General features: G+C 33.1%; 3 protein-coding genes across 3 annotated transcripts in view; 2 read left to right on the plus strand and 1 right to left on the minus strand.

Moving 5' to 3' along the window:
- Positions 1–24,207, plus strand: part of sft2d1 (SFT2 domain containing 1) — an 86,074-nt gene that overhangs the window by 19,922 nt on the left and 41,945 nt on the right. The window contains exons 3-4 of the mRNA XM_028820244.2: positions 6,120–6,196; positions 23,438–23,519. Of these exons, the coding sequence (XP_028676077.1) occupies positions 6,120–6,196; positions 23,438–23,519 (159 nt within the window). The remainder of the gene's footprint in view (positions 1–6,119; positions 6,197–23,437; positions 23,520–24,207) is intronic.
- The window catches only part of LOC114666111 (protein quaking), a 1,435,209-nt gene that overhangs the window by 2,650 nt on the left and 1,408,352 nt on the right, over positions 1–24,207 (minus strand). The gene's annotated exons all lie outside the window — the stretch shown is intronic.
- On the plus strand, positions 464–2,073 carry LOC127525953 (E3 SUMO-protein ligase ZBED1-like). Its single transcript, XM_051919358.1, has 2 exons — positions 464–1,250; positions 1,467–2,073. Exons 1-2 carry the CDS (start codon positions 470–472, stop codon positions 1,718–1,720), a joined length of 1,035 nt encoding a protein of 344 aa, XP_051775318.1. The 5' UTR covers positions 464–469; the 3' UTR covers positions 1,721–2,073.

Below are 24,207 nucleotides of genomic sequence, written 5' to 3' on the forward strand. Positions count from 1 at the left end.
TTATAATGGATGAAATAGGGCACCATTGTTTTAGAGAACATTTTCCTTCTTCTGGTTCTCCCTAAATTCTTATTAAGATTTGAGTCTTCTGTTTCATTCATTTATTTTATAACTGTTTATTGATGAGTAGACGCAAATGCCAATGAAATATAAATGGCCTATCTTCTTTTGATGTTTTTTTTTTTTTTTTAAATCTTCATTTTAATGCTTAGATTTAATGGGCTCATCTAGTACAGATAGGAAGATTACAGCAGAGTTGGCAGGCTGTATAGCTTTTGGTCTTGCCCTTAGTTTATTTATCCTGAATTTTTTAAGAAGACCTTGCCTTGTGTATGCTCTGAAGTAGGGCTGGGCGATTAATCGAAAAGTAATCGAAATCGACATTCAGAACCTATAATCGATCAAATTTTTCCAGGTCGATTATTTCGATTACTTTCCCTTACGTTGTTATTCCGCCGACATGTCGAGCATGGAGAGCTTAAACACTGACACAACTGAGCAACAAGAGCAGCTTGTACCAAAGAAAAACGCAGTCTCCGTCATTTGGACACATTTTGGCTTCAGTAAGGATGACATTGAACAAAATGAAGTCAGATGTAGACACTGTAGAAAAACAGTTTCGACACCCAAAGGTAACACCACCAATTTGTTTCAACACTTGAAGCACAATCACGTTACTGAATATGAACAGTGCATGGCTCAAAAAAAACAAAAAGAGACTGACAAGCGCCCAGCAACAAGTGCCTCCGCAAAGCAGATGTCGATAACACAAGCGTTCACAAATGCCACACAGTATGAGAAGAGTTCAAGAAGATGGAAAGAAATAACTGATGCTATTTGTTATTACATCGCAAAGGATATGACTCCCTTGGCTACAGTGGAGCAAAGCGGGTTTAAACACCTCGTTAAAACTCTCGACAGAAGATACACTGTGCCATCGCGATCACATTTTTCTAAAACTGCGCTGCCAGACATGTACAAGACATGTTGTAAAAATGTAGCTGCTGAACTGAAAAATGTTCAACACTTTGCAGCCACATCTGATCTCTGGTCAAGTAGGACGATGGACCAATTCTTGAGCCTTACTTTGCACTACATTGACGACGATTGGAAGCTGCGCCAGAGATGCCTTGAGACGGCATATTTTCTAGCCGATCACATGGCAGATATGATTGCGCAAGGTCTGAAAGATATGCTTTCTGAATGGGACCTCGCGGAAGAAAAACTTTCAGCCATTACGACAGACAACGGTGCTAATGTTGTCAAAGCTGCTGCGCTTAATGGATGGTTACGGCAGCAGTGTTTTGGACACCGCCTACACCTTGCAATTGGTAAGTATACGTCAGCTTAATTAAATATAATAGCATAAAAGCAAAAGAGGTCATTAGGAAGCTTTTTTAAAGGGAGTGAGGCAACACCTTCAGCAAGTTCAGCTACACCCACTCTGTCACTTCAGCAATCGCTAGAAGCAGAGATGAGCAGCTATTTGGTGTCCCCCATGCTGGATAGTGAGGCAAATCCACTGGACTGGTGGAGGAAGCATCATGTACACTTTCCCACTCTAAGTAAGGTGGCAAAAAAGTATCTCTGCATACCAGCTACTAGCTCCCCATCAGAGCGGGTTTTCAGTTCGGGCGGAAACATTGTTACATGCCTCAGGTCCTGCCTGAAACCTGAAAAGGTTAACATGCTTGTGTTTCTTAGTAAGAACTTAGAGTAAATTCATGTTCATATAGTGACATGACAAGATCGCTAAGATCACCTCATGCAACAGTGTTTAGAGAGTTCTATTTTCATTACAACATTAAAATATTTGTTTACAGAAGATGCAAGAAATGCACTGTTTAAAATATTATTTACAGGATATATAAGAGTTATTTTATTTAGAAGAGATACTGCTTATTTTCTACTTTTAATAAGAAAAACATTGAAAATAATTTATTTTGTTTCCAAAAGTGCAAGTTATTTATTTTGACTTTTTTTATAAGAACAAAGTGACTGTTCGTTTTAGGCAATGTGTGCTTTAATTTCAGTTGTTCAACATTGATGTTCAATAAATAATCACAGATAGTAGATAGTGTGTTTCCTTCAATTATTTTAAAATCAAGTAATGCACCCTTCATTCAAAAATCTCTCACTTGTAATATGTGAGCATATTTACTGTACAAAACTTGTCAGTGAACTATGAGGGCAAAAAAATAAATAAATAAATAAACTAATCGTTCATTAATCGTAATCGAGTTAAAATGTTCAATTAATCGAGATTTTGATTTTAGCCCAAATCGCCCAGCCCTACTCTGAAGTATTTCAATTAAAATGTTCTATATGGTTAAGTGAGACTAAGCCATTAGTGTGTAGCCTAATGTCAATGTGATTGCGACATTACTGATGTAGTTACTAGCTGAAGGAAAACTGTAAGTCAATTTAAACACTCACAACTACCTTATTCACACTTAGAGGACATGAAGGCAGAACTAAATATGCTGCCTAAACATCTGTCATAAGATGTGCAAACAAGGTCGAATAGTATGCATTAAAGGTAAAGAAACCTAGGTGCAATTGCTTGTGATTACTTAATCACATTAAACATGGTCATTAACATATGTTTTTCCAAGTTATTCTTCCTTTTGCTTCTGGAATTGAAATGACAATGTGATTGCCCATCTTACTAAACATCGACATTACGTGTGTATACATACTTCACATTTGATACAACTGAAAGTATTTAATGTTAAGTTATTGGTAAAAGTCTCTGTTGTCAGGTGTCACATTTTTGGGTATATTCACATGCCTCTTTTAATAAACAGTGCACAAGTAATGTGTCTTCATGCTTTAAAAATGCACCACAAAAAGATGTAAAAATATTAATAGTATTAATATAAAACAGCATGAAAGGTGCAAATATACAGATGGCACCTGGGGTTTTTACCCAAGTTTGAATATATTCAAATATGTACTTATTTTTAATATAAATATTTGAACCTTAATTTTTTGGATAATTTGACAGCCCTTTTGTGGAGAGTAACGGGTTCCTCAGAACTGCTTCTAATGTGATTGATAAATAAAGGACTATGCTGACAGCTGAGAAAGGAAAAGAAAAAAATTGTCTCTAATAAATAAAAAGTGCTTAGACAGGAATCTGTAAAAAATGGATCTAAAACAAAATCACAATTTTTTTTCAGCTTTTAAAGATAAGACGGCTAAGTCAGTAAGTTAAAGAGTTAAACATATGAATCTTTTCTCCTGTTTACATTGAATTCTTTTTATTGGTTATCTAGTTAGAAAAAACAATTTGATTTATGTCAAAGTTATAAAAAGTTAGGTATGTATAATTTTTGTTTATTTTGAGGTAAATAGAAAGTTTATCATTTTTGTTATGATTGTTATTGATATGTTAGTATTACAGTAGAATTGCAGTTCCTTTATTTAAAATTCTCTTGTTTTACACACATTTATATTCCTAAAACAAAGCAGCAGTTTTGTATACGTTTTTTGTCATTGTGTTTCTTTTTTTTGTTTATAGGAGAATAGAATGTTAATTTGAGCAGTTTGATCATGGCTCTTTTCAAGGTGTCCTTTTAAATTAAGTGGTTTGATGCATGGAGCTCATTTAAAGCCTTAGTAATTGTTAAATGAAAAAAAATATCAAGATTGCTATCAGTATCAAGATATTTAATATTTCAATGTTTATTAGTATTGGAAGTGAAAAAGTGACAGCATGTCATCTATACTTTTTGGTATTTTTCAAGAAAGATATATTTTTTTTAGATTGTGCTCTTTGACTTTATGAACATATTATAATATACAGTAACGGCGTACTGCACGATAACGTGCAGTGAATACACTTGACTTGACCATACTCCATTGACTATATACTGGTATGTGTAGTAAATTTCAGGTCAGTTGGTCAAATGGTTTGGGAGCTGCAGGTGACTGTAACGGCACACTGCATGCAACCATGCAGTGAATACACTTGATTTGACTTTACTTGGTTGACCTTTGATGTCGGAGATCAATCAAGCGGACAGTAGAGGTCACGTAGTATATGTGTACCAAATTTCACGTCAATAGGTCAAACGGTTTGCGAGCAACAGGTAATTTAAAATCCTGGACAGACAAACGAACAGCCACGGTAGCGTATTATATAAGAAGACTGATGCTACTGCAATGGTGGTTCTTTTGCTAAGGATCTGCATGTGTATCTGGAAGGTTGGTGGAAGGGATCCTACTTCACTGGGGCCTTGAGCAAGACCCTTTACTTGAAAATTGCTCTGTTCAAAAGCTGATCCTATACCCCTGAAAGTACAATTTCCCTCCGGGACTGTTACAGAATATCACATTCAAAAATACTTTTTTGCAAAGTGGAAGTAAAGTGTTCATCCACTTGGAGAAGTAGAGTTCTATCAGTTAAGAGGAAACACTTTTCATTAACCAAAGAAAATAGAAGGAATCATTTGACCAAAGAGAATAGAAGGAATCATTAAACCAAAATAATAAAAAAGCAATATTCAATAGATCATTGAAAAGGAAAATACTGTGATATAAATAAAATAATTCCTTAAATTTATATATTATTAATTGTATTTCAGTTTTATAAGGATATTTTTAGTTTTGTTTTTCTTTATAAAGTTTTTCTTAAAATGAATTATTAAAATAGCGATAATTAAATATTTATTGCACCCTCCATCATTTTTGGGACAAAGACACATTTTTCCTTGATTTTACATCACCCTTTGCTCCACAGTCTAAAATTACAAACCAAACAATTCTGATGTGATTAAAGCACATATTGTAGACTTTCATTTTAGGGTGTTGGCAAAAATTTTGCCCCCCCCCCCCCCCCATGTGTATAATATACTATGTACTGAAATACAGTATCCTTAAATCTGTAATGTGTACTTTAATCACATCTGAATTGTTTGATTTCAAATTTTAAACTGTGGAGCAGTGGGGTAAATCAAGGGAAAAAAAAAGTCTTAATCCCAAAAAAATGTAGGTCACTGTATCTATAATAACATTTCTTTGAGGAGTCAATATTATTAACTGCAGAATGCAGAAGCATTGTGTAACAATGAATTGTTAAAACTCTTTTGAACATAGTAAGTTCCCAAATTTTTTCATTTCAAAAATGATTGTTTAAAACTGCAGGCTTTGCAGTATGTTTTTGTAACACAACTAAAACAGTGAAGTCAAAACGAAAAAAACGCCATTTTTGGACATCCATCCATCCATCCATCATCCAACCCGCTATATGCTATTCTAAATTTAGTCATCAGTAAGTAGTCTTTGTAATAACTTGAAAATAATATAAGCTAAATCCATTTACATTTTTACCATTTTTGTATTAAAACTGTAAATAACAATTTACACAGAGAGTTAATTTGCTTAGAGTAGCATGAAAGCATAATAGTTAGAGCTGCTGCAGGCTGGGTTTAAATCCTGTTCTGGCCAATATATGTGAAGACATTATACATTACCTGTGTGTGTTTTTCTCCAAATATTCCCTGTGTATGTTTTTTTTTCAAGGTGTTCCAATTTTTACATCCCAAATGTGTACTAGTTTAATTGACTCTAAATTTGCCTTATGTGGGTATTTGTGTGATCATGCCCCATGACATACTGTATTTCACTAGAAATGAATTAACTACATTTATAATAGTAATCCTGACTTTTTCACTTACCTTGTTTTGTCAAGAATAATGTACGTACTTTTCAATATGGTTCTTTATAGTGCTTATTTCAAGGTGAAATAAAATAATTTGTTGTCACTTTTTGCATGCATTGTTTGTATCATCTTGGTGTACCCAATGTTGCTTATCATTCAAAGCACAAAAAGTCTGATATTTCGTTATGTAGGATTGCAGCCTGGAGAGTAACTTGTTTGATTTAGATTTTTAAAACTTGTGCCAGTAGAGGGTGCTACTTTCTTGAAAGACATTGTTTAGACATTGCTTTTATATCGAGTCTACAGTTACATTGAGTATTTATAGTCTAGTATAGTTTAATTAGTAATGGATTATTGAAAATACTTTTTAAAATGTCTTGTTAATCTAAATTGCAGTGGCAAACAGCATTAATGTGTTGCTGTTTTTTTTGTTTTTTTTTTATACCATTGACAGGGTACAGCTCTTCTTTTTGTCAACGTCAAGCTATTTGGTGTTTTTTACACTCTAGGAAATATTGCAGCATTGGCAAGGTAAGCCAAATTTTTCATATGTAATCTGGTAGTAAATGGGTAAGATTAATGTGGAAATGTAAGATGTGTTCATGTACAACGTACAACAGTAGTGAACAACTGGAATTGTTTTCCATCAAATTTTGCTATGCTAGTTCACATCTATTGCGATGCAAAATGTTTAAAATTGCTTTAGTTTTCTAAATAACTTAAAAAGCGACTTTATATTGCTTGCATTTAATTTGTGTGGACCAGCTGATTTGTAACAAGGTTGTGCGTTGATGATTTTCACAAACGGGAATGGTTGTTTCCTATTAATGCTGGCACTCGGTTTCCAGATTGCCTTGACTGTATATGCTTCTGAGTAATACTGCATACTTCGTGTACCAGCTGTAAATAATTAAGGCAGATGCTACGTATCTACATATCTTCAGGCATGCTCCCAGACAACAGCTGTGCTATGATGCACAAGTCCAAAAACACTATGTATTTTAATATGCTGTACCTGGTATGCAATAACTGCTAAACAAACATTGATGACTACTAAGCAATCCTAACGTGTCCCACAAGTGACTCCTAAGCAAGTCCAGAAGCTTATTTTTCTCACTGCAACAAAAATAATTACCTGAAAATGACTAAACAATCGTGTGTAAAATAGTATTCCTATTTTTATATTTATCTTTACACTTTTGCAAGTTTTTTTTCCCTCATATTTATACCTTGCACCTCTGATTATTTTTACAGGGACAATTTAACTTAGAAGTTTGCAGCTTATTTTAATTAAATTTGAAAAACCTTAAATTTCTAGTCAGTAATACAGCTTTTATACTATTTATCCACTTTGTGTACATATAAAGTTTCAGCAACTTTTTTCCCGAATGTGTCTAAAACGCCTACATGTACCAAAGAAAATTATATTTTGCATAAATCGCATCTGGAAGCTTTGAAAGAAATGCATATGCCAAAAAATGCAATCTTCAGCTCCTTTTATTCTGCATTGTGTGCTTTTGACACAAAGCTCTTCCAGTCTGAATTCTCACATGGGTCTGCTTTGCAGTTTCACACTACTTTTCACAAAAGTGATTTGAGCCAGTTACTCCAGATACCAGAAGATGCAGATTTTCCTGTTTTTAAATTGTGAATTGCTTTCAGTTACTTTTGGAGATAATTTTTTTTTTTCTTCATGTAACTCTTAAGTAATGAGCACTTACTGCTCTGGCTAGAGTTTTAGATAACATGTCCCTCTTGAAAATTTTTAAATAATTTTATTTTTGCTGTAATTATTATTTGCAATTAGTTTGAAGTTTAAAAAGTAATTCTTTTTATGACCGTATTTTTGATACTAATGCATGATTTGCTTTTGTATAATGGAACCACATTGTTCATAATATGAGTCTTTGTTTTAGACTGACACATTTATTATTTATCCTTGTACTGAACTGTTCAAATTGTTTTTATCTAAAAGTTCAAGGCACTCCACTTGAATGCAGAATTATATAATGACCAAAAACATAATGCATTCTTGATATTAACCATGGTATTTAAACTGATGGCTACTGCAAATCATGTGAAAGCCTAGGAAACTAATCTACTTATTTTCTACTACAAATGGTTTTTAATTATCACGTCACTAAAAACAAGGTTAGTATATTTTATAGAAGACCTTGCCAGCCTGATCGATGTAATCTGTATTTTGGCTATTGTGGGGCCACTTTATTCTCGAGTCAAATTAAAAATGGATGTGTTACATCATAGGTACCAGTGTAATTTTGGCAAGTCTGGTGCAATGATAATTGATATAGTCCCTTATTCTCTTTATGTAGTACATATAAAATTATGGGAAACTGTCAGGGAATATGTACAATAACCTTTACCTGGAGTGTTACAGATGGTGTACAAGAACTGTTCTTAGTAATGCCATAATTCACTGAGGTATTTGTTTATGTGTAAGCTAACCATAGTCTGCCAAACCATTAGTACAATTGTGTGTTGTGCAGTAGAAGCTGGGTTCAGTCCAAGATTGAAAAAAAATGCAGGTTTACTTTACCTTTTAAAGCATAGTTTTCCATTTTGGATAAACTTTGCATCATTATCTACTCATCTCATATTGATTTTCCGAAAGAGGTAATGATAGAGTGAAATAAACATTATTTGTAGAGGTGTAGTAGAAGATGAAAAAGGGTGCAGAAATATGCCACATCTCTATAGACATGTATTTTTATACCATATCTCCAGTCTATCTTAAAAGTTTGTGGACTGATTTAAAGTTAATCTAAGCCATTAAGAATGTCTTTATAAGTCAGTAGACCTGTCTTTTTTGCTAATTTAAGTAATAATTGTACTTCTTTGTAGATTTATAAATATTGTTGTGTTGTGGACATGAATGTTACAATAAAGTTTACCATACAGTATGCACAGTGCTTGGTGGAATGGACAGGGTTTCCTTTATACCACATTTTTGGTTAAACTTCACTTTAAGCATAAGTTATGCAATTCCTCTAGTGCTTAACTGCCTTGAGGCAAGTTATACTATTGCTTTTGCTAAGATTTGTCCTGACTTTCTTGCAAATGTATAAACTAAATAGATGCAATTTGTTACAAATCTGATTCTTCACTGAGTACACATTCAACTAAATAGAAAACTATACTGATGTCATCCTACTTTTTCTGTTCTCTTTATTAAAATAGAACTGTAAGATTAAGAAGTACCGTATATACTCAAGTTTAAGTTCTCCCGCGGATAAGTCGGGGCTTGATTTTTACCGTATAATTTCCGGTATTTTATAATGTCAGTCGTATAAGTCGAATGCGAAAAACTTGCGCTATTGGTCCAAGAGATTATGATATGTTAACGCCACACCTGAGAGAGTAACCATGGAGCACACTGCCTTTTTTTCTATGTATTGTGCCTATGTGACCAGACGGTAATACACAAACTATTCCAAAGCGACATTTGCACTGTTTGTGTTTTTTGTATCTCATACCCTCATATACCTTTATTGTAAGAGCATCCATTATCTACAATGCACTGTTCGATCAGAAGAAAATATGAAGCCGATTTTAAATTTAAAAGGCGTTGAAGCAGCTAAAGAAATTGATAACTTGGGCTGCTGCAACATAGCTCGATGTGTCAGAGAAATTGGTGTGAGATTGAAGGAAGGAAGAAGATGTAAAAAAATAAATAAAATTAAGTGTCGTATTTTTGAACAGGCGTATTAGTTGGGGTCTGATTTTATGATTGATTTTTTCAGGTTTCAAGACCTGCCTTATATGCGAGTATATATGATACATTATTTTGACATTACTGTTTCAAATATTGTTTGTTTTGTCATGATTTTGGAAAACATATTTGAAACTAAACTTAAAATGCAGAGTTATAACGGTTATTTAAATTATAAATTTTAAATTTAAATTGCTTTCTTTAGGCACTATATATTGTACAGAATCTGAATATAGTGATATTGCTCAGTCACGCAGCATATTTAAAAATGAATGAAGAAGGAATTGTGCAAATGGCTGTTTAGTCAACATAATTTCAAGAACATTTTTGACAGAGAAATGCTTTATTTATGCTTAGGATATCTTCTGATTATCTATGTGGAACTCCAATAACACATTAAAATAAAAATTAAGATATCATAAGGAATACAGTTAACTACTTTGAGTGATTTTTTGTTTTATTTAAGCACTTAAATAACCTACAACAATGTTTGTAATAAGTATCTAGTTTTTTTTGTTTTTTTTTTTATATAGAAGTCTTGCATTGTGTGAGAGAGAGTGCCAGATATGTAGTCTTCATGCGCATTAATTTCCATTTATTTTCACTGCAGTATGTTTTTCAATAAAATTGTATTTTTTAACTTCTTTTTTTAATTACCAAGGCTAGATTCTGTGAAATTTACGAATGTTTTAAGCAGGTTGTAGAAATGTACATTTGTTTAGACAAGGGTAAAATGCTACACTTCAACAAAAGGAACAATAATTTTAACGTATTAAAAGGCCGGTGACATTGACCTACTGTAAGCCACCAATGAACTGAATTTAACATTTTAGATTTTGTGACCACTAGGGGGTGCTCAACCAAATAGAACTCAAATTCCTTTAAAAATTAAGTTTGGTATTTCTTAAGTCAAAATTATTTCTTTACAATCATGGTATAATCTAATTTGCCACCTGAAATTGTGTTTTAAAGCATAAGTGCTTTTATTTTTTCATAAATTTTAAAAAGTACCTAGCCTGTTCTTGCATTTTAGACTTGTGCTGAAAGATTATAAGTCTCAGTCTTTAAACACAAGCCTTAATTTATTGAATGTCATTTTAAAATGGAAGTGTTTTCAGTTTAAGAAAAGGATCCTTCTGCGTGTCTGAGACATGCTTTTGACAACATGAATAAACTATAAGTAATAAGTTTTATCACCAATTCTTGGTACTGTTTTCCTTCGGTAAGGATACATTTCATGATTGCTTGTCTGCTCACAGTGGCTGTAGTGGGTGGAGTTTTACATTTTCCACAGGTACACAACCAATAGCCAGTAGCTTCGCTCTAGCGTAACATTACATGTTTTCCTTCTCTTGTCTCTCCAGCTTTGTTTCCTCAAGGATTGTTTTCTGCCATGGCTCATAACAAATGATAAGTTGTGCAAAAATGTGCTGAGTGTATGATATAATGGCAGAGATGACAGTATGCTATGAAATCACCTGATTTGGGTATGCATTTGCCATCAAACCATTAAAACTATGGGATTCAAAATGTGTGCTGGTAGCACATGTGTAATCAAATCATATTTTTTCCTGTGCCTTGTGTGCTCAAATTATATAATATAATTTTTTTTTTTTTATATGCAATGCTGGCAAACCTACTGAATCGCATCGAGATACAGTAGATTGCCACATTACAGCACTGTGCTCTTGCCCTGTATGCTCCATACCATCTTCTCTCTTTTCCAAGTGGAAACTGGTGCAGGCTTTATTTTGAGTGTATGAAAAACATTGCAATTAAGTTAATAATAAGGTGAGTATACAGTATGTGTGGTTTTATTTTACTGAAATCATGAATCATGAAACCAGTGGGGTATGGTGATTTTGGCAGGGGCTATGTTTTTTCTCCTATTACTGTTATTGTTATATATTACATAAATTACAGAATGAGCTTCATGATGAGTGGCAGTGTGGTGCTTGCTATTTGTACTTTGTATATATGACAATACATCTGAACTGATTATACCTTCTACTTTTTATCATTTTCAATTTTTTTTCAATTAAGAGTCAGTCAGCTGTAGGTTCACAACACCAATCAACACTTAGCATTACACACTTTTGGTGCAGTGTCGTGTGCATGCACAGAACTTTGATCACCTGAACAGAAAGTGTGGACCTCTGGTTCCATTGTTCCATCGGAAAAGGCAAGAATAGTATATGTAGACTTCTGGTTCTTTTGAGGGCCGTGACCCTGTCCAGACAGTTATGGTCTTCCATTGAGGCAAAACGAGACCATTCTCTAAAGAATCCGCAGTTCCCCCTCCTTTCTTTTATGATTTCCTCAATGATCCAGGCTGTTGTTTTATGAGGAAGCAGGGGCAAACTGTAACAGTTAATATATAATTCTCATTATTTAGGCAATTTTATTGAAGCAATTAAAAAGGCAAAAATATGTTAGAATAAAACTTTAAAATATGTTGAATATAAATTAAAAAATTTTCTCACACTCTAAAATAATAGAGTACTGTATTTCATTGTAGTTACTCTGCTACACAAAAGATGCACTTTAGCAGCTTTTGAAGCTGTGCTGAAAAGAACAAATAAATGCATCCCAGGTGTAATAGACATGTCACTCTGAGAAGCTCAACGAATTTAACCTCTTTATTACTGAACAGGATTGGCTGCTCTGGGACCTAATTCATGATTTCAGAACCCTCAAATTACCAATTTAAAATCAATTCAGCAACAAACTTTTAGTTGAACTATGAATCAAACACTTGTGGAAATGCATTTCAGATTGGAACCACTTAATGTTGAATTAGTATTAAAATTTTGACTTTAATGTTGATATCCTCTTTCAGACTTCACTACCAGTACCACAAGTGATAATGGATAACGGACAACTCCCCACCCACCTCTCCCTATTGTAGCTGAAGAAAAAGCCTTGGCAGCTTTTAGTACACTTATCTAGAAGAAACATTGAAGTACCTTAGCTTTTAGCTAACCAAACAAGCTTAATAACCTGAATGGTCTCATCTTATCAAGCTTCTGTATATTCCCAGAATTTACAATTGATTAACACAACCAATGTAAGTCTTACAAAATTATTTTAACCCTTGAATGTAGAACTTCTCTACAAAAGGCATGTACTGCTACACAAACAAGGTTTTTAAATATCATGTAGCGATTTAGTAGAAGACATCAGTGATTTAAATCCTATGTACATTTCCAGAATTTTCACTTCAATTTTTTATTCTAAATTGGCCTATTATGAATGAGTACAGGTTTGTTTAAATGTTTCTGTTTGTCTCATGCTTCAGCTTACTGCAACCCTGAACTGTATTCAGGATTCAGATATCTGGCTGAACCACAATATTTTATGCCTTTTGAGAATTTTGAAGACCTGGGATATCGACAAATAAAACTCTTAATTGTTTGGCGAACCTTTGATTCACCATTTGGACTGTGAGAGAGAATATTTTGGTCTGGAAAAAATGTTGTTTGTCGCAAGGTACTGTAGTCATATACACTGATTAGTTGTAACAGGTTTATAGCCAATTTCAGACATTAGGAAGGAGTGTGGTAATTTGAGACAGCTGTACAGACAGCATAAATGTATGCCATTGTATGTTTTCACACATTTCTTCCAACAAAAAGCCACATACAGCAGTAACATGTTTATTTGAAGTTTGAAGAAACTGGAGTTGAGCGAGTCTTTTATTTATTAACTTATTATATCAGGTCTGCTTCATTTTGAGTTAATGTTAGGCTTCAGCCTTTGTTGCTGTTAATTAGATTAAGCAGGTTTAAAAATGAATGGGTGGGAGTTTACAAAAAATAACAGAGAGGGAGAGATTGAGAGCATGCTCTGATACGTAACTCTTTAATAGTAAGAGAGAGAACATTTATGCAATATATAATTAAAATCTGCCACTTTTCAGTTGTTGCAAGTAACTTTTACAGAGTGAAAGTGCAAAGGCATCATAACAAAAACAAATTTTAATTACTAGGGACTTTGAGTAAATATGTTTTTATATAAAGGCTAAATCTGTTTAAATGAGGAAATATCTGCCTTTTATTAATTTTACTGTTTTAATCAACTGAATCATAAATTCTTAAACATGGCATTTCTGGGGAATTGCAATGGTTAGTTTCATTCTTTTATTTAAAATAGATTTTTAATTACAATAAATATCAGATTGTTTAATTTTATGTTTTGTTTCATGAACCGATATTGCAGTTGTTAAATGTAATTTGTTAAAAACTTCTTCTTTTGGAAATATAAGGTGGCTTTTATTATTTTAAAAATCGACTTTATATTGTTGAACAAAGTGGCCATTGCCCTTTTTTCTGTCCTAAAAGTACAAACTTAACACTAATTCAAAAAGCTGGATGCCTACCCCCAGAAGGAGACTAATTTGATTGTGTGACCTGATTCTTTTGATCATTTGATGAAATTCAAAGTGTTATCAAAGTTGAGTTGACATGTCTATAAACCAAAGAGGTGACTAAAAGGACATTCATCTTTAGCTTGCAATCACAAGTTGAACTCCCTTTCTCTGATGAGCCTATTTGTGCATCTAAGCAGCCATTGAGCCATACCTGGAAATGAACTCTGATCAAATCAGCATACAGTAGAAGTTTCCTTAAAACCATGTGCTTGCATCTCATCACTCTCTTTAGTCTTCGGAAACTCCGTTATTCTCTTGGGTACCAGGAACCTTACCCATTCTGTTGGGCCAGGAAGTTCACCCATTTTGTCTTTGGACTTGAACGTTGTTCTCTCCCTAGAGCTTTTGGAACTTGACACTCTGAAAAATCCCTTTGAACATCTAAATGAACACCTAGAAGTGAGACTGAGTCCTGAGGAAGTCCGCTCTGCACCATGGACATTGAAGAATGGCCATGTGCCAGATATGAGTGTACTCCATTACAAGTACAATGCATTATTTGAACTGGGAGTCAGTCAGTATTGTACTGAACATAATCCTTAAAGGCTTGATATCTAAAATTCAGCCAGTTGAACAACTGCTTTGTCATGTTTAATTGCAAGTGTGTAAGAAGCCCATCCTTAACTGTATCCAGTACATTTCTTGATTTTGCAAGGACTTATCTATTTGGAAACCTAAGAGCCTCAAGCTGCAGCCTATGGGTTTAGCCCTCACTCATCTACGGGTGTGCATTATAGCAAAGCTGAGATAACTGTGATGCCATGATGAAATTCCAAAAAAGAATAAGTAAGCAAAAATGATTATAATCATTTTTAATGATTATAGAGGTCCATAAGACCTCTAAACAAACTAATAGCAATCTGTTCTGTGTTATGTTTCTCTGCCTTGTCTGTCTTGATTTCCATGTTTTGTGTCTATATTTAAGCAATATTCTATTTTTTATTTAACTTCTGTATTTCTTTTCAGCTGATTTTAATTAAGTAAAATATGGTTTTGGTAGTGATTGAAAAATAAGGTTATAGGTAAAAGTGATAAGAACCTCAAAGAGGTTTTTCTTTGTATGATGGCTGGTCTAGAAGTTTGACATCTTGTGAGGCTCTAGAAACAGGGCACTTGCTACACTAGATCAAATGGAGCAAGATGATGGTGTTTGGGTATTTAGTGATATTGCTTTCTAGGATCTTCCAATGGGAGATGTAATAGGTCTCAGTCACTGAGAGATTCCCGGGGCAGATGTAGAATATACTTCATGGATGGTATCTCACACCTGAGCTCCTAGGTGTTTTCTAGATTTCCATCATGACTCTCACTTAGGAACGCATATAGAAAAGAAAAAGGAGTGTTTATTAATAAGTGTCTAATTCAGAGTACTAAATACACAAATCTGCAACATGGCTGGATGAACTGTTTCAGGTTTCTACTCTGTGGTAAAATTGCTACCTTATTTTAACTTACACTCAAAGAAAAGAAAATGAAATGTTTTTAACAATCTGTGAAATTTACAGATATTACAATATCTAAAAAGGCCTGCACTTTTCAAAATTAATTGTAGTATATCTTAAAATGTATGGTCAACAACAACTGTTGTCCAAAATAACAGATTGTAATTTAATTGGCCACACTGGAAACTAGGATTAAAAAACATAAACAGAAATTTATCTGAATCTGACTTATAAAACCTGAAATGGGAGTTGCATAACCCAAAATCGCTTGCCTCTTGGCAAACATCCCCCAAACGTTTTTGTAGAAATGGATGATTGTGTGATTAGAGATGGGGCTTTCTCAAATCTGTATTATTTCTGTTTAAAATGCATCTTTCTCTTTTAACAAATTAATAATGATACAATATTTCTGATCTAATTATGTTTAAAAGTTATAAAGTAAATATTGTCTCCAAACTAGTTTCGTAATTCTTGGAACTTGCTGTGTATGAAATAATTGTTTCTTTGATCTTACTGTGATTATGCCACACTTTAAATCTTATGAGTTAATCTGAGTCGCATATTGTACTGTTTGCTTTTATTTTTGTCGTAACTATTGTTTATTTCAATCCTAATTATTGTCTGAAAAATCATTCTTGAATGCAGTTTCTCAGTTAATACCAATAATCATGTTTCTGTGCACATTAACTACCCATTTATTATTTGTTCCTTATGAGTTATAGTACATGTGGCTGACTGATAAGGGTTTGAATCCTCAGACACTGTCCAGATTAATAGATTCAGATGTGCTTTATTGTCCCTTGGGCAGTATGGTGGTGCAGAGGTATAGCAGCTCCTCTTCTTTGAAATAAGGAGACTTGGGATTACGTCCTGCATGCTCCCTTTGTGGAGTTTGCAAGTTCTTCCCATGCCTGCATGGGTTTCCACAGGGAGCTATGGTTTCCTTACACAGTCCAAAGACATGTAGGTTAAGTGAACTGGTATTGATAAATTGACTCTAGTGTTGGTGTGTTTGTGTATTTATGCTGTGATGGACTGGCACCATGTACTAGTGTTGTTCCTGCTTTGTGCATGATGATTGCTGGGATAGTCTCCAGATGCCCCACAGCTCTGACCTGGATAAGTTGGTTAGCAAAATTGATGCATGGATTGATGGATTATGCCCTTACACTGTTTATTACTAATATCCTGTTATATGGTGCACTGGATGCCTTTTAACACTCAAACATTCTGCATATGATAAAGACAGAAAATCAAATATCAATGATAAAATTACATTGTGTAGAATGGAAGAAACCATCTTAAATACTGTACATATACAGTATAAGTGTCCTTATTTTACTAAAGTTCAATACAGGAGAAAGTAGGGTGAAATTACACTTTTTATTGGCAAACTAAATAGATTACAAATGCAAGCTTTTGAGGCAGCTAAGGCCCCTTCATCAGGCAAGGTGTAACCTTTACTAAAGTTCAAGAAAAGGTTGGTTAAATGACCTATTAATGTATAGCAGATCATTAATGAGCTGAACGTGTTTACTTTTCTTTACAGTCCAGTTCCTTAACCATAAGTTCACAGAAGCTGTGTTAGTCATTCCTGCTAAAGTCCTTTCTGTTCAGTTTCTTAAGATTCTTGATTACAAAGTAGAAGGAAAATATTTGATATGGTTTTGACTTTGTTCATATGTATGCTTTTGCATGCATCAGATAAAATATTCAAATAGGATTGGTCATTTAAAATGGGAACTATTTCATAATTGAATTTCCTGAAGTAGAAAAAGAATTTTAATGGTCTGTTTATTTCCATTACAAATTCTACAAATAAGGAAGTTTCAAAGATTAATTGCTATAGACAAAGAACAAGGAAATTTTAGCGAGGCAGTCCCCATTCTTACTTAACATATTTGGTTAACTCCGTAAAAGACATCTTAAACAATGTATTCATGTACGTCCTATATGTTTGATTCAGTTATTTAGCAGTATATCCTCATATTTTTGCAACCTTTTAAGAAACTCTTTAACCATGCAGAAATGAGAAAAGGCTTCTGACTGGGGTCATCACCGGATAGTAATGTTTTTCAGATAAATTTAGTTGTTCTGGGGGAAAAATATACTACTTTTACTGCATGGAGAATTTTAACAGGTAATAAAACAATCGCTTGGCTGTTCTCAGTAAACTAGAGTTTATTCTTCTGAAAAGTGAGGACTAAACCCCTAGCAGTACACTACCAGAACAAGAAAAGCCTAAACTTGGGTTTTGATTTTGGGTCTTAGTTGTGAAAGTATAATGTTCAATAAGGTGTTTAGGATTTTATCTGTTGTTGTTTTTTTCCCATCATTTCAAAAAATTTTCCTTTTTATCATGCCCAGTTTGCATTTAACTGGTTGATAGGTTAGACCACATATCTCGGGGAGTTCAGTTTATCCCTTCCCCGTCTTCATCTCTCCTTTATATGTGTCTTTTAGTACAACTTTGTACTTTTGGTCAAAAAATACTCTGCACTCTCTCCTTATAACATATAGCTTAGTTAATTCAAGCTTTCATGCTTTCTTTCATGTTATGTTGCATATCCTTATTATCATTTATAGCTTATTTAATTCAAGGTTTCATTCTTCCTTTCTTGTCCTGACTTTTGCAGTAATGTCTTATTTCTGCACACTTTGCAACTCACTACTTAGCTTGTATAATCTTATCCATTCAGTATCTGAGAAGAGGCTTTTAAAGTTAGAATGGGGCACAATTCCTGCAACATTTTTCATGCACGTCATTCTTGTTACCTGTACAAATCTTCACATCTATACAGATTATATATGTTACCCAAGTAGCAGAATTTATCCACTTTCTCCAAAACATCTTTATTGATAGTATCTAAATCTGCTCTCTCAAAGTTGTTGCTTGCCATTTACAGTCCACCAGTAAAATTGATACATCTTTTATGGACATACTTTCAGAAGCCTGTACTCTAAAGAAAGTTATACTTTAGCTGTATGTATGGAATAACCATGTACACACACCTTTTCTGTGCTAAATGCTTAATTAAAGAATATGATTTTTAAATAAATATTTATACATGAGATGCACAAATTAAAGTTCTGTTGTATAAAATGCTTATTTTTTTATAACTGTAAAATATTTAGATTTGATATTTATAGACTGCACTGATGACCGCTTAGTGGATGGCATAAGCTGCCTCATGGCACCAGAGATTTGATATCGATTTTATGACTAGGTCACTTTCTCTATAGATGCTCTTTTCCCTGTATTTACTCAAGTTTTCTCAAAGTAATCTGAGTTCTTTCTAAATCCAAAAGGTGCCAAACATCTTCAATGACATAAATTATTTCCAAGGCTATTTTTCATAAATCTACTGTATCTCCACAATCCAGATTTTGATAAACATAAAGCTTTGCTGCATTTTTTTATATAAAATAAAAAAACAAATAATACATTGAATAAAACAAATGCCTAAGAACTATGAAAACATGCTGGTATTTTGTAACAATAAACTTAACTTCAGAAATACCAAAGTTTTTAAATATGAGCAAAAGGTTTCATACAGATTACAATATTTAATGATTTTCATAGTTACTGTAGTTAAGAGCAGTACACATCCTTAAAAATCCAATATGGTGTCCTAAGGGACCCCCTGCACTAAAACTAAAATAAGCTATATATTTTTAATAAGTCACAGTGGGAAAATATTTTTCTTTTTAATTTTCATTAGTAGATTGCACATTGTTGATGTTTTAAGATGTAGCTTTCTAATATCACATTAAATGTGTAATTTCTTATTCATTCATATTGCTCATACTATGCAAGTGTAGATTGCATATTTCTTAATAATGCCGTTGAATTTCTAAGTAGATATTTCAACATTTAAACAGTTGTGGGGATAATGTTCTGTTTATGGAAGCATTATTTTCCCCCTAGGTTCAGATCCTGCCGGAGTCAGATAGAAGGTCAAAGAGGTAAATGCATTGTTAACTGTTATAACTTTTGGGAATAAGAGTGTGTTTATATGGTGCTTCATGTTATTTATAGATGAGTACAAGAAACAAAACATTATTAGCCCCTACTGTGCAATTTTATTCATTTTTCATTAATTTATAGTACCATTTTCTGTGTTTGGAAAAATACTACACAATTAAAATAATGCAAGAATATTTTTATACTAAATATGAGCTAGGAAAAGCAGTTATAGAAAGAGCACAGCTATTTGACTTCATGTGACAATATGACAATTTTTCAAAGGATTAAATATATAAAATTTTCATAGTAGCCTGTAGTAAACCAAATGTAAGAATGCTTTTCACAAATTTTGAAATTTTATAAATAGATATCGCAGTAGTGAAATGCGCAATTAGATATGTCGAAAAAAAATTTATCATCCATTTTTCTAGACAGACTTATTCAATTAAACGTTGAGAAACAGATTTTATCTCGGCAATACAGAGTGCAAGGAAAGACACGATCCTGCACAGATTTGTGACATCTGTGGTATGGCCCACATTCATACTGGGCCAGTTTAGAGTTGCCATTCACATCTTTCTGATAAGGAAATGCAGTAACTTGGAATACCCAGAGGAAATCCTTACGGACATGGGGAAAATTATGTAGTCTTCACACAGACATTGCCGGTCCAGGCATGGAACCTGGTATTATGCAGTTGCCAATAATTAAATACAGATAAATGTTCATTTACTGCCTTTTGAAAACACCTTTAATTTTAAGCATTTTAATTATTGATATTAATGTGCAATGTACTGGAATTTTTTATTCCTTTTTTATTACCTAAGTTGAAATCATCTTTATACTGTATGTGTAAATGTCTCAGTTTATTATACCTAATAAAAATGTATTTGATACCATTCATCCCACTTTTTATTATTGTAGAAATGGATTTCAAGTATATTTTGCAGTCTCCTCATTTAGACTGGGTTATTGTTTATAACAAGCACGTTGTCCTCTTAATTTAGCCCTGTGTGGGTCCGGCTTTGTAAGATAAGTTCTTATATTTGTAGTAGAGCTTTTAGTCAGTAATTCTGATTAGAATGTTCCAAATTTAAAGTATTATTTGAAAATACAGGACAGATAATCTGTCCCTGAAAACCCCTTCATAAGGTGAATTTTTGTAACACTTATTATTTACCATACATTTTAAATGTAAAAACTGTTCTCAGCATCCAAAAATTTTTCTTTTTGTACTCCTGTAACACCAAAATACAACAAAATGGACACACTAAGTTGAATAATGTTAGTCATCAAAACAATCTCAAGGTTTTTTTTTTTGTTGTTTTTTTTCTCTCCATTAAATACATAAGGTTGTTTACCTACCCTTTTCACTTCAAATTTCACATTCAAAGAAAAACATTATTGATACTCCTTTGGTGGTTCTAACTGTAATCTTTTTTTGGAGCCATGATGCTCAAGATAATATGAGAAGATATATGAGCAAGAAATGTGGCAAGTTGACTAAATCACACCCATAACGTAAATATACAGTAACATCTGCTGTTGAATTGGTTGAGACTTTGATTTGGTTTCACCAACATCCAGCTCAAAAATACTACTTGCATAATGTTTTATATTCTGAAATGCAGCAGACAGCCTAGGCAAGGAGCTAATCGCTGCCATGTAGAGATGTTAACTTACAAACAGTGGTCACTCTCATTCACAATAATGGATAAAGCATTGTGGCTGCGATTTTATCCGCCCCTGTAAAATCGACCTCGGTATCATGTTTCAACTATACAGTGCACCATGGAGACATTGACTGATTTAAAAGTATCTTAGCTTTGGCTAGAGACTACCCAAGCAGACCCCCAAGTATGCAGATGGGCTCTTACTCCTAAAAAATATAATGCATAAAGTGCTGTTCAGTAATCTAAAGAGTTTTTGACATGTTTTCACTTTGCAGTAAAACACATTTTTGTAGGCGTAATGCATAAATGAAACATTTCTGACAAATGTATCCTTGTGTTACTTTCTGTATTATTAAACAGGGTGTGTTTTTAATAGTTATTAATCAAAGAGGATCAGCTTCCAACTATGAAATGTAAAATTTAATATCACTAATCAAAATACAAATTAAAGTTAACATTAATTTTCTGAATTGTGTCTCGTAATAGTAATATATGAAAAGAACTTTTTCCGAACACCAAACACTTGCACAAAATTATTTGAGAAGTTTGAATCCAAGTAAGAACAGTACCTGTCGGTGAAGTCATAATCTCAGTCCTGTCTAACAGTTTCGAACACTACATTTAATTTTAATATAATTTACAACATAAAGCAAGGCTGATTCTACTTGTGATCCATGGAAAGGTCACACTAATGTCTCTCGTGTTTGTTTACTTGCTGTTCTTACTTGCTTATGTACAGTAGGTACTTATAAGGTGAAATTCAAATTGCAAGATTATAATTTTATTCAAAACTTTAGAAATATTAAGTACACTTGTAAATTGGTCAGTGACATTTGGGAATATTTTCTCTTTAGAATTTGGTTGTAAATCTGATTCATTTATTAAAGAATTTAAAAATTGCCACTTCAGATGAATTTTAAACATAGCAGATTATATAAACTAATAACAAACAATTGTTTTTGTCAATACTGAACATATTGATTAAACAGTCACAGTTTAGCTTGGAAAAATATGTAAACACTTGTATTTAGTATCTGGTAGACCTTCCTTTTAACAGTAGTTAATTCAACAAAATAATTTCCTAGATCTACGTTTCAGACTTACAGTTCATCATTTTATCATTTCTCCTTACAAAACTATTTCAATTCATTGACATTTCTGGAATTCCTTGCGCAAATGTCTCTGTTCAGGTAATGCTACAATATCTTAATTGGGTTAAGGTCTGTATTCCAACTTGCACATTCCAAAATACATCCTTTCTTTTGTTTTAAGTCACGCTGGTGTTGATTTATGCCACTGTTTCACATCATTGTCTTGTTGCCTCTGCCAACGTTTTGCTATCAACAACATTTATTTCTATTCAGTTTCAGATGAAGTACTATTGCCCTGACATTCTGCTGTAAAATGTTCTGACAATTTTCAATTCATTGTTTTCTGCCTATGGGATCAAGCTGCCTAAGCCCTGAGGGAGTAAATTAGTCCCAAACAATCATGCTGCCTTCCATCATTTTCATGGGTGGGATGAGATTTTGTATTGGTGTGCAGTGCTTTTTTTCCTCCAAATATATCATAGCAGATGTCCACCAGATAGTTCAACTTTTGTCTCCACTGTCCACAGAACATTGTTCCAGAAGCATAGTGGAACCTCTATGTGATGTTCTGCAAACTTGAGCTGTGTAGCAATACTTCTTTGGAGAGTAGTGGTCTCCTCTGTAGTTCCCTTCCTTGAATACCATTCTTATTAAGGGTATTCTTATAGTAAACACATGACCTGACGCTTTCGAAAGGTCAAGAGATTTCTTAGGGTTATTTACTATTTCCCAGAGATTTTTTTTTTTTTTGCCTTTTTCAGCATTACACGTTCATACTCATGTCATGATCTATTCAGGATGCCCACTACTAAGGAGATTATCAGTAATACAGAATTTCCTCCAATTGCAGACATTTTGTATTACTGTGGACTGAGGATCACCTGGGCATTAAGAATTGCATTTGTACACATTTTTTCCAGCTTTTTGCATCTGTATAGTCCATTTCTAAAGTCCCGTTTTGCTTTGTCATTCTGGGGCATTGAGTGTTGCTTGATGTGAGAAAAAATTTAATTGAAGTGATTTTAATGCAAGGATGCAACATAGCAAAATGTGAAAAAAGTGAAGAGGTCAGAATACTGTGCCTATATATCACTAAAATCAAGTTATACAAGAATCATTAGTCATACTATGAATCTGAACCAATTAGAATTGAATCATAACAGCATTCTGAGAAGTTCTAGGGAAAAAAAACTCAATGTTGTACTGTACTCCTCTAGTTTAACACTCAAGATTTCCCCATGAAAGAAAAGCAGTTTTCAGTCAAAAATATGCTAAGTACAAAACAATTTGATCATCAAAATTTGATTTATTGCTTAACTTACATGCCCTTGTGTCATGAAAAGCTGAAGTTTTTGGAATGTAAATTTATTATATACTGAAGAAACACATCATTTTAGCATGATAAACATTTTGTTTTTTCTTCCACCTCTTCTTTTTCAGCACATGCTTTCTAATGGGTCCGCTTAAGCAGCTCAAAAGAATGTTTGATCCAACAAGATTAATTGCTACTATTGTTATGCTAGTAAGTATAGGTTCTTCTCTCACTTTGTTTTGAAATTTGATTTTTGATTGAAGAATGTCTAAATAGGTAACTTTACACAAAGCAGTCTGCTTACTCCATTCTATTATATTTTTATGAAAGATAATCTGTAATCTCAAATGGTTTACTGTTATTAATTTCCTGATCCCCTTCTGTATTTTGAGCATTGAGAATATAATACTTTTTAATCCTCACTTGTTTTCAGAAATATTCCTGTGTTCATATTGTTGATCATCTTGTCAAAAGAAACTAAAACTATTGCCTAATACTTACTTCTTTACATAAATTTTAGTGTTTAGTGTGATTTTATTCTCGCTTTCTATAAATTTTTTCTGATTTGCAATATCTACTAAAAAGTGCTAGTTATGATTGATATCTATAAATAATACAGCTTACAAGCTGTCTTCATTTTTTTTTAAAACAAGTAATCAATATAATTCTGAAAACAATGCAAATTTAATATATTTTTTAAATTCTGTACTTAGAGCATTGTTCTGCATGGGAAGAACCAAAATGAGAAATAATACTAATATGAAATCCATTGTGTTTTTGTTTTGCATTTATTCAAGAAAAAGTAAATACTGGAGTAAAACACAGCATAGGCTTAAGACTATTACAAATATTCTGTTTAACTTTCCTTTTGATTGAATTAATAATTTATCTGGAAGCC

Source organism: Erpetoichthys calabaricus, chromosome 15 (genome assembly GCF_900747795.2).
Source record: "Erpetoichthys calabaricus chromosome 15, fErpCal1.3, whole genome shotgun sequence".
Classification (NCBI taxonomy): domain Eukaryota; kingdom Metazoa; phylum Chordata; class Cladistia; order Polypteriformes; family Polypteridae; genus Erpetoichthys; species Erpetoichthys calabaricus.